We start from the raw sequence: 12249 nt of genomic DNA on the forward strand, positions 1-12249 counted from the left end.
CTGGGGTGTCGCTGTCTGTTGTAGTGCTTCTAGCACAGTGTGATCTGTATATCAGCACTGATATGCAAACCAGACTTGTGCTAGAAACAACACAGCAGACAGCGACACCCCAGGCAGGGGAGAGAAACTTCATGGGTTTTCAAAGATAGCGGGTGCTAGAAGAACACTATAATGTATTGTCACATCGAGCGGTAGCTATCGGAAACAAATTCCTGTGTATTATGCATCTTGTATTGATACAGCTGGCAATAAACTGATTCTGATTCTAGTGGATGGTAGGGCATGAAATACCGCCTGTCAGCACGTCAGCTCCAAAAAAAATGAAAAAATCCCATGTTGACCTTTTGTCTGTCGACCTAATGACATGTTGACCTAACTCGTGTCAACATTCAGTCACGTCGACATTCATGCATGTCAACCTTCATGCATGTCGACCTAGTGGTGTCAACCTAATGCTTGTCGACCTTGATCTAGTAGATCTAGTGACCATATCCCCTCTATTTATCCTCCCTTCGATTCTAGGGTCAAAGTTCAAAGGAGTTCATTTACTTTGAGTGCCATGAACAGGGTGATCATGGATGAATGTATTTTTTAAAAGTTGTTTGTATTGTTTATAAATTATATCTTCTAATTTGGTGAACTGAGATATTTTTTTTTAACAAAATAAATTATATTTTTTATGATCCTTTCACACATCACATGCAAAACCGCTGATACAATTTTACTAGGATGAACTTTATACCTATCAAACTGGACATTTGCCCATTTGGGAGTTCTTGAACTTTAAAGCACAAAAGGTTCCAGTAGATGAAGCAATAAGGAAATGTTTAACGTGCGTGTGCTGTGTATTATGAACTGTTGCTCTGGAACGTTCCATGTTTCTGTTCTTTGTTAAATAAATTATCTATTCATTTGCTCCTGGATGAATTCAACAGTTTTATTATAGAATATGAGAATAACACAGGGAAAATAATATTGAGCATTGATAGCACCCAAAATGAATTAACAACGTATGCCTTGTTACTGGGTATTGTGGTGGCTTCATACTAGTTATTGGGTTTTGCACATAACAAAAAAGGCTTAGGTATTAGTATGAATCCAACATCAGGATCAAGGCTTAGATCTTCACAGGAAACTCCTGCTGGTGGGTGGAAAGTAAATGCTTGAAGAAGTCCAGTAAAGAACAGGAAAAGTTCCATCTTGGCCAAGCTTTCTCCAACACAAACTCTTCTTCCTGTAGGAATGTGAACACGTATATATATCACATACATACATATATACATATATAATATTGTGTCTGTATTGTGTATTTTGTAATGTTGGTAGATATAAACATAACAAAAAGGTTGTATTTATTTCCTGGGAAACTCTCAGTGAGCAAGTTTGGGGGTGCGATGATCATATCAAAATGCCCACTTCTACGGTGCAATCCGTAAATTGCAGCATCCCTTATCACAGTCATGATAGTGCAATTTGCAATTGCATCGAACCACATCCTTTAGCAAAGAAACTGTCGTTTTTGTCCTCATCTAAGCGAGTTACTAAGGTGCTTGCTTTTTAATTGTGTGATGTGTAACTGATGTTTATATGCCAAGTTGATCCAAATAGTTTTATTTGCCTAATGGGTCTAATGGGCCATTGATAAAACTAGGGGTGAACTTAGTACCCATGGCAGTCCCAACATTTTTATATAATAATACCAACAACTATACATTGGTTTGTGAAAAGAATTACATCTATTTCACGCTATATATTCTATCTTCTAAGACTAGGAACATATATATATATATATATGGTTTATTGAGGATATCTTACATATGTACTATTATTTAAAACCAAGAGGTGTAAATGATAGTCTAGAGAAGGGAGAACATAGAACCTCCACAAAGAATTTCATATGTTATATTTAAACCCAAGTGATGTGAGGCAGCAAGTTAATAATTGTGGTAATATATGAAACATGCAAAATCTTTATCATGACATTCTACATTAAATTGCCATTATGTTGTGTAAAGGGAATTTTTAATCAGATTACAAATAAAAATGATAGATGAAAACCATCTATAATTTGAGAATTTAGACACCTAAAGGGTTAAATATGGACTTTTATGAAAATATTTGGCTTGAATGCTTTTTTGATCCCGCCTCTAATTTTGTTTTTATCTCTGTTTCTTCCATCCCAGCCAATGGAGGAGTGGAATTTTTAGGATGTGTTTTACAGTATGTACAATAACATGATAAAGATTTTGAATGTTTTAGATATAGCCTTTGGTACTTGTGTATTATCACGGCGCCCAAGATTTCCATGGTACACCATCGTATTGGTTGCATCTCATCGCATCGCATGCAACCAGATTTTTAATTGTACAGGCACCCTGATGATTACTATGTTAAATGCACCCCCATTGTTAATGCCACCCCCACTATCAATGCCAACCCGAAGCGTGGCGAGGGGCGGTGGTACGCGTCCTCTGACCTTTTCATAGCCCCACTATCCACGTCAGCGTGGAGTTGATTTTAGATAGTTTGGCGAGCACAGCGAACCACCGAGCCTGAAGCGTGGCGATCGTAGCGAGCCCCGTCAGGGGCCGCAGAATACATGTGAAGTAATCCGCGTCCCCTCGTGGTATGCGATGGGCGCCGTGATAATACACAAGTACCTAGCCTTTTTCTTTTTTTTTTATATTACACTCATTGCATTGAAAGATAAATATCTAGGTTGAGCTAATGATGAGCTGTGAATTTTAGCAACATTGTATAAGTTATAATGTTTTAATAGTCTACTACAGTGGTTCCCAAACTGTGTGCCTAGGCTCCCTGGGGTGCCTTGGGACACTTGCAGGGGTGCCTTGGGTTGGTGGACCAGGGTCAATTCATATTATTAATGGTCAATGTAACAGGCAAAACTAGTGCTGGATTGCATACAGGATCGTATGGGTGGAATACTCTCAGTTGTCACAATGCTAAGTACACCCTCCCTCCTGTTATTTGTATGACTTCTTATGTCTGTTCATTGCACTTTACTATGCCATTAAAAGCTTTTTGATATCTTCTAAATTGGATGTTGCTGGCTTCCTAATACTGTATGTATTATACCATATATGAGCCTGGCACTCCACAATTGGATTCTTAAGTGTGCAGCCGAGTTTCAAGATCTCTCACTCACACTCTCTCTCTCTCTCTCTCTCTCTCTCTCTATATATATATATATATCTGGAGGAATCATACAGCGGCACTCAAGGACTTTTCAACACGTTTGTATTAAAGCACCATAAAAAATACAAGTGGACCTTTTTTATGATGCTTTAATACAATCTTTTTGAAAAGTCCTCTGAGGTGCCACTGTGCCACTGTATGATTCCTCCAGCAATATCCATCTCTTCAAGAGGGCATTGTTACATTGGGTGAGTGCCAGGCTGCACAAACTAACTCTCTCTCTCTCTCTCTCTCTCTCTTTATTCACACATACATAGCATTTTAATAGTTCAAAGCACCAACCTGCAGAGAAAGGAATAAATGCTTCGGGTCGTACAAACTTCCCAGTTGCATCCAGAAAGTGATTTGGGTTAAATTCATATGGAGTTTTCCATTGAGACTTGTCATATAGAACGGATGTCAGGAATGGAATGACTTCTGTTCCCTGCGGATCATAAACCAGCACATTGTATAGTCATATTATTAATGCTAATACTGTAGCTTGTAAGGGGAGTAAGCTACTATCAATAAAGCAACACTACTGGTTCAGTAACTGGGCTGTTCCTACTGTAATGTAGGATACATACCAGAACGATCATGATCATGAGCAGATCGTGATAAGATCATACGATCCGTTGGAGCACATGATCGCTCTCGATCTGCATACGATCCCATTACAATCTGTACCCAGTTGAAGGGATCATTTTCAAATCCTGACTGCAGCAGTTAGGATCTGCAAAATGACCAAACAACCAGCGGGGATGTGCATCAGATCGGAATTGGATCCAAAACATGCCCAATTTAACTACAATCGGTCGAGATTGTATCGAAATTGGGGGAATTGAGGACAAATCATTCTGGTGTGTACCCAGCATAAATCACCTGCTTATAAAAGAGGAGCAGGTGACAGTGTGATGCCCAACTGCTCCCCACCTTGGGACACTGCTGCCCATGGGTGGGACATGGAACAGTCACTAAAATCGTGACTGTCCAGCCAAAATAGTGACAGTGGGGAGGTATTAGAGTGGTGTATGATTTGTCTACAGTTATGCTGTAATCAGTCAAAATGATGATAGTGTAATGTTCACGGGTGTATCCCAACATGGTAGTAAAACAGGTTAAACATGTTGATTTGACATCTTTAAACATGAGACAATAGTAAAGCATCATGTATAAATTAATAATGCTGAATTAAAATGATCTAAATAACCTTACTACTATTTCCACATTCACCTACCGAGATTGTACAATTAACAATTTCACTGTTGACAGCATAAGTGTTGACTATTATCAACACTTCACCATACTGTACCTCCCAACTGTCCCGATTTTTTCAGGATGGTCCCATTGTTTCCGGACAGTCCCACATCCCACCCAGGGCCGGCAGTGTTCCGAGTGGGGGAGGTGGCAGTTGGGAGTCCCCCCTGCTACCTGCTGCTCTAATGTCTATTCGCGGCAGGCAGGGGGACAGGGAGTATGGCCAGCAGCTCACAGAGCTCTGGCCAGATACCCAAGGTGGCCATGCGGTAGTGTCATCCCCATGAGTCCATGCCCTCTTTCAAATAGGCCCTGCCCCCTTATTGGTAGCGCACTGCTTTGCGGCACCCGGGGTCCTGCTCCAAAGTTGGGAGATAAAACTTCACTAAACTCTGTCTTTCTTTGGGTGATTTTATTTATTCCTTTGTTCCTGGTGTAACCCCTTGGTCATGGCAATCACTGGGGACCCTGAGCTTTTTTCAAGGGTCCCAACAATTACTACCAGCAAATGACACTGCAGCATCTGTCTCAGGTCCTTAATAGTTTAGAAGGGAGAGACACAAATGAATAAATGCACGGAATGGCACGGCTACATTGTGCGAATACCACAAACTCACCTTTGGGATGCAGTAACCTCGGAAATAGACATCATCTGCAGTTCTGTGAGACACATTCAGGGGAACGATATTAGCAAACCTCTGTACTTCATGTATCACTGCGTCAGTGTAAGGCATACTCCTTCTATCATCTACTGTGGGCATGTGTCCTGGTTTAATATGTGTCCTGATTTCCTCCTGCACCCTTTCTACAAAGCAGGAAATAATTATTTGTTAACACAATATGATAGCTGTTTGTACTTTTATGATTGTCAAAGATTGATGTGACTTGATTTCTAATAATATAATAGACCCCCAACAGGTGAAAGGCTTGATATATCTACCCTCGAGAGTTGATGTATCAAACAGTGAAAAGAGTGGAGAAGTTTCCCATAGCAAGCAATCACCAGGGGATTGGTTGCTATGGGCAACTTCGCTATTTTCACTGCTTGATACACTAATCCCATATGTATTTTTTTTTCCACTGCTTGAAACACCAATCTCATATGTATTTTTTTATTTTAACCCTTGGACTACCTGCATGGACCAAAGAGGATGTGATCTACACTGGAGTAGGTGAGTATAATTTCATTTTTCACAGGTACAACATGGATTCTACTGGACAAGGGGATCAGCCTACATGTCAAGATAGGTAAGTAAGTAGCATGTATTTTGTACTCATGTATGTAAATAAAGTTTTACTATGTACGGTGTGTGTGATTATTTTAGTATTGGCTTTGGCTTTGGAACTAGAAGTCCTTTTAATGTCCTGCATATATGGACTTGTGGTTCTGCTCATGGGGGAAAGGGGGCCTCAAGCCATCTGTTTTTATTTTACTAAAAAGAAAACCACATTACTAAATATGCCTCAGTGGGTTATGCATATGGAACTTAAATATGATAGGCTTGCCTGAAGAGGTGAGTTTTCAGGGAATTTTTGGGTTAACCCTATACAGGGTTGGGTATATACCCGCACAACCTATTTTAGATTTAATCCATAAATATGGAAAGAGAAACCCCCAAATATTGTATCCACCGTGTGGGGGGTGCAGTTCCCAACAGAAACAATGTATTTATACGAGGAGAAGAGAAAGGCTGTATGGGGGAACGCACAAAATATTAAAACGTAACTTTTATTAGTATATTCTAAGATGCCCTATATCCAAATCAGGGGCACTACATAAATAGCGAAAATAGTGAAGAGGTTAAAAAATACATATAATGCACAAACAAAGTGAGTGAAGGAAAAATAAAGAGTTAGTGTGTTAAAAAACACATATGTTAATTAGGGAGAGATGTTACCGGATAGATATTCAGACAAAAAAAACCTTCTCGAGGATCAATTCTTTATGTCATAATTTGACAAATAACCGTGGAGAAATATAAAGTGTAGGCGGGTGGTTTATAACCCAATCACGACCAGGGTTGTCCCCTTTGTGATGGGTAATCCACTCTCACTGGTTCCCCAATCACAGGTGGTGGCAAATTAGTGTTGTTTGTGTATTATACTATAGATGGGCACTCTTTGTGAAGGGTGATCCCCTCTCACTGGTTCACCCCTCACAGTAATGGGGTTTGAGATGGCAGTCCCAAAATTATTCAGAGATATTTGTATTTATTTCTCTATTGTATTATACTTTATTGTAGTATCCCATAGGTGCCTTTTATAATTTTCACACACATGGAAAAAACCAACACGGTTGCCACCAATGAGGATATGTCGCCAAACTAGTTTCTATTATTATTACAGGGATGCCACTCTCACTGGCATTACCTGTTGGTACTAATAATAGGGTTGTGTTACCCTCAATATAAGAATATACTAGTACATATACACTTCAGATTATTACACTGTTCAGTATAGAGTTTTCCTGTATTATAGTAATTCAGATGGTGTTATTTACTGGCTTAGATTGCCCTCTAGTGGTTGAATCACATGAATTACAGGCACATTACTGTTGCAACATTGTATTCAGTATATGTATTGGATACATCTGTGTCTTATATTTCCCCTGTCTCAAGTCTATCCAAGTCCTATCTCACACAATCAATTTCATTTAGCATAATGACAATTATATAATAAACTGAGAGGACTTCTCCCTAATATGACAGATGCCAACGCAGCGTTTCGCTAATAAGCTTTTTCCTCTTAAAGAAATTTTTCGCCAAAAAACAGTCACATGACATCCCAAGTAACTCTCTGGGAAGTGAAGAAATGAATCTTGATGAGGATGATCTTAGAGGCATACAAATGTTACAAGATCTGGAAAATGAAAACACAGAACCGGGCAATATGGGAGCAGTAGCCCATGACCCTCGAAAAATCAAGAAACGCTCCACATTTTTTCCAGACATTAATATATGCCCAGTAGTACAAGTCTATCAAAGACTTGTATCAAATGAACTTGATGAACTATTCAAGACAAAAGGGAGATATAATGATAACATCAGTATAAATGAGAGACAAGCCCTAAAAGATATTGCTGGGTGGGATGACGTTGTTGTCAAACCCTCAGACAAGGGCGGTAACGTTGTTCTGTGGCCCCGACCAATGTATTTGGAAGAATTGAATAAGCATGTCAATGACACCTCATGTTATAAAAAACTGATTTTTAACCCGACACAGCAGTTTACTAAGCAATATACCTCAATGATTCAAACGGCATACAATAATGGAATTATCAAAAAGAATGATCTTGACTTCCTTACCATCAAGAATCCCAAGACACCCACCCTATATCTTCTCCCGAAGGTACACAAACAGGAGAAAAGACCACCAGGGAGGCCGATCCTGTCGGGTATGGGTAGTCTTACGGAAAAAGCTAGTATATTCGTGGATCAATATTTACGAAATCATGTAACAGCATTGCCCTCCTATATTAGAGACACAACAGATGTTTTGACCAAACTTGATGGGGTCTGTGTCAATCCAGGAGTATGGCTTGTATCATGTGATATTGAAAGCCTATATACTAGCATTAAACATGACCGAGGTATCCAGGCCATCAGATATTTCCTGGAGATGGGAACATTCTCAGAATTTAATGAAATCTTGCTGGAATTACTCGAATTCATACTAACCAAAAACTTTTTTGTATGCCAGGAATCCCACTACCTCCAGGTTAGAGGGACAGCTATGGGGACGGCATGTGCCCCCTCATATGCAAACCTCTACCTGGGGTGGTGGGAGAGAGAATTTGTTTTTCATGAATCCATGGAAGAGTATACACAAAACATCCTGATGTACTTTAGGTACATTGATGATGTACTATTCCTGTGGGAGGGTGATCTAGCTGATTTGAAGAAATTCATTGGAATTCTCAATCAGAACGATCTCAACCTCAAACTAACCTCTGAGGTGAACCAGAAAGAAATTAGTTTCCTGGATTTAAAAATTTGAGTCGACGAAGAAGGAACAATTTCCACAGACATGTTTAGGGAAAAAACAGCTACCAATAGCATATTGCATTCTGACAGTTTCCATTTACCCTCAACCATTAAAGCCATTCCAAAAGGAGAATTAATGAGGACAAAAAGGAACGTGTCGGATCCGGATGCTTTCCATGTGAGAGAGAAGGAACTTATATCCCGATTCCAACGTCGAGGATATAGCAATCGACTCATTAGAAGGGCCACAAAACAAGTTAATGATATCTCCCGTGATGAACTTCTGAGACCAAAAAGAAAAGAGGATACATCCGAGACCATACGATTCATCGGAACTTTCAACACTCATTGGCGAGAAATCAACTTTATTCTTCAGAAGCACTGGGAAGTCCTCAAATTGGACTCAGATCTTGCCCGAATACTACCTCCAAAGATCCAGACGAGCTGGAGAAGATCCAAGAATGTTAAGGATCGATTGCTCCACAGCCACCTTTCCAGAACAAACATACCCAAACCTATATACAAAGGTTCCAAAGCATGTGGAAACTGTAAAGCGTGTAGATTTATGACTCCACAACAGAATTTTTCTGATAAATTCAACAAAATCTGGAAGATAGAAAGTCTTATCACATGTACTACAGTGGGCACAGTATACCATCTTGAGTGCCCATGTGGTAAAATTTACATCGGCAAAACAGCACGCCCATTAAAAGTACGCATCTTGGAACATGTCGGGACAATTCGGAACGCCTCACGAGATTCCCAGAGATATAAAACCCTCACTTCTGTGGCCAGGCACTTCTTAATGAACCATGGGGGAAACCCCAATGGGTTGAAGGTGTTTGGCATGAGACATATTCAGCTGGGTATAAGAGGCGGGGACCTTGATAGATCACTCTTACAATTTGAGACCAAGATGATCTTCTTAATGGACAGTTTGTTTCCAAAGGGCCTCAACGAGTACAACAGTTTTGTACCGTATTTATAATAACATCTGGATAACCTGACCTTGATGACCTGGTTGATAAGGAATATCATGGATTCTGATTTACTCCAGTCTACAGTATACCAATACTGATTGAAAGACTGGAGAGATAACACACCATGATATCAAGATTATATCACAATTTTTGAGATCTTACAATTTTAATCGGTGACTGTGAATATACCATATAACTACTCTCTTTTCACTTTTTGAATTAAAAAGGTATATCTGTATCTTTTTTCCTTTTTTATTAAGGAATATAATAACCATACGATATAAATATACTTCCATTCTAGATACTGTGACGGTCCATGTGCATCCATTAGAAGTTCTCTCACCCCTAACTATATGGCTGGTACCTGTAATTGAGTCATAATATCTGGAGGGGACGGGAGAGAATCCCCTCTGTAGAGGGTGGTTACAATAACCTGTCAATCACTTATAAGTTACCAAATTACTAGCCACTGTTAATATATAATATAAAAACTATTATAAATTTTGTCTGCTACCATCAATTTTTATAATAACTTGGTATGTACCAAATTTGACAGAACACAGCACCATGTCATACTCACCTTACACTTAAAATTTATTTTTCTTTTCTTAACTTTGACACCTATCAAGATAATGATGAAATTCACGTTCCAGTTTCAATACACTATGTACTATGGGACTAATGCCCATATCACTAAATTGAATTTATTATCACAGATGTCCTTATATAGCACATTGTATCAACACTCATATTAAGACTTCATTTTATTCCAAACCCCAATTTTCAAAATAAGGGGATTTGGTACACATACATTACATAACAGAGTGTAATGTATATATTCATATTATCACTCACAGCACATCGTGTATTTTTTGTATATTTCTTGCTTTTCACGTGTTTCCTCACCTTCATTTTTTATTTCTCATTTTATATATACATGCATACTCACCATTCTACTATTAATTTCACTATAACCTAGTTAATACCTTATGTCAATGAAATAAGATGAATACCTATATTGAATATATCCAGATTAACATCAATTTACATACCCCAAAAGTATGAAAATTATCCACATGCAACCTAAAACAGTACCAGACAAATACAACTGGAAGAGATAGTGATTTAATATATTTATTAAGGCTATTATGTCCATATAAATCCAACAGGTTATCAACCATACAGGCTCCAGGGTTGGGGCATCGTAATATCCATTGATTTTACTTCCTGGTCTATGACATACGGCCCATTGATTGGCCGCTACACGATCATGTGACCGGCCATGATATGGTATGAGCCGGTCACCTGACACTGAGCTCTAGTCATCTGACGCTGATCGCCGGTCAGATGACGCGGTCTGGCAGCCGCATAACGATGACGCGGATCACGTGACGCGGATCGTCGATCGCGTGACGCGGGACGAAGGTCGCGTGACGTGGGACGCCGGTCGCGTGACGCGGGACGCCGGTCGCGTGACGCGGGACGCCGGTCACACAACGGCATACCTAATGAATGTATGCATATGCAAGTAAGAACCATGTGACATCCAAACGGCCTGATGATTGGCCGCCAAGAATAGATAAATATATTCCATGTAAGGCTATCTGGTTGGCCTTGAAAAAGCTTATTAGCGAAACGCTGCGTTGGCATCTGTCATATTAGGGAGAAGTCCTCTCAGTTTATTATATAATTGTCATTATGCTAAATGAAATTGATTGTGTGAGATAGGACTTGGATAGACTTGAGACAGGGGAAATATAAGACACTGTATCAGAGATGTATCCAATACATATACTGAATACAATGTTGCAACAGTAATGTGCCTGTAATTCATGTGATTCAACCACTAGAGGGCAATCTAAGCCAGTAAATAACACCATCTGAATTACTATAATACAGGAAAACTCTATACTGAACAGTGTAATAATCTGAAGTGTATATGTACTAGTATATTATTATATTGAGGGTAACACAACCCTATTATTAGTACCAACAGGTAATGCCAGTGAGAGTGGCATCCCTGTAATAATAATAGAAACTAGTTTGGCGACATATCCTCATTGGTGGCAACCGTGTTGGTTTTTTCCATGTGTGTGAAAATTATAAAAGGCACCTATGGGATACTACAATAAAGTATAATACAATAGAGAAATAAATACAAATATCTCTGAATAATTTTGGGACTGCCATCTCAAACCCCATTACTGTGAGGGGTGAACCAGTGAGAGGGGATCACCCTTCACAAAGAGTGCCCATCTATAGTATAATACACAAACAACACTAATTTGCCACCACCTGTGATTGGGGAACCAGTGAGAGTGGATTACCCATCACAAAGGGGACAACCCTGGTCGTGATTGGGTTATAAACCACCCGCCTACACTTTATATTTCTCCACGGTTATTTGTCAAATTATGACATAAAGAATTGATCCTCGAGAAGGTTTTTTTTGTCTGAATATCTATCCGGTAACATCTCTCCCTAATTAACATATGTGTTTTTTAACACACTAACTCTTTATTTTTCCTTCACTCACTTTGTTTGTGCATTATATGTATTTTTTAACCTCTTCACTATTTTCGCAATTTATGTAGTGCCCCTGATTTGGATATAGGGCATCTTAGAATATACTAATAAAAGTTAGAGTTTTCAGGGAACACTTGAAAGTTTGGAGGCTAGTGGAGAGTCTTATTGTGCGTGGAAGAGCATTCCAAAGGATGGGAGCAGCACAATGAAAGTCCTGTTATACTGAGTGGGAGCTAGTGATCCGTGCAGAAGAGAGACGCAGATCCTGTGCATAGCGGAGTGGTCGAGATGGGAGATATTTTGTGATA

General features: G+C 39.3%; 1 protein-coding gene across 1 annotated transcript in view; it reads right to left on the reverse strand.

Moving 5' to 3' along the window:
- Positions 1 to 923: 923 nt before the first annotated feature.
- LOC146020189 (cytochrome P450 2K1-like) overlaps positions 924 to 12249 on the reverse strand; it is a 50853-nt gene continuing 39527 nt past the window's right edge. Inside the window, exons 7-9 of the mRNA XM_083153122.1 lie at positions 5070 to 5257; positions 3499 to 3640; positions 924 to 1234 (exon numbers count right to left, since the gene is read on the reverse strand). Of these exons, the coding sequence (XP_083009248.1) occupies positions 1047 to 1234; positions 3499 to 3640; positions 5070 to 5257 (518 nt within the window). The 3' untranslated portion in view covers positions 924 to 1046. The remainder of the gene's footprint in view (positions 1235 to 3498; positions 3641 to 5069; positions 5258 to 12249) is intronic.

Source organism: Crinia signifera, chromosome 7 (assembly GCF_055691185.1).
Source record: "Crinia signifera chromosome 7, ASM5569118v1, whole genome shotgun sequence".
Lineage (NCBI taxonomy): Eukaryota > Metazoa > Chordata > Amphibia > Anura > Myobatrachidae > Crinia > Crinia signifera.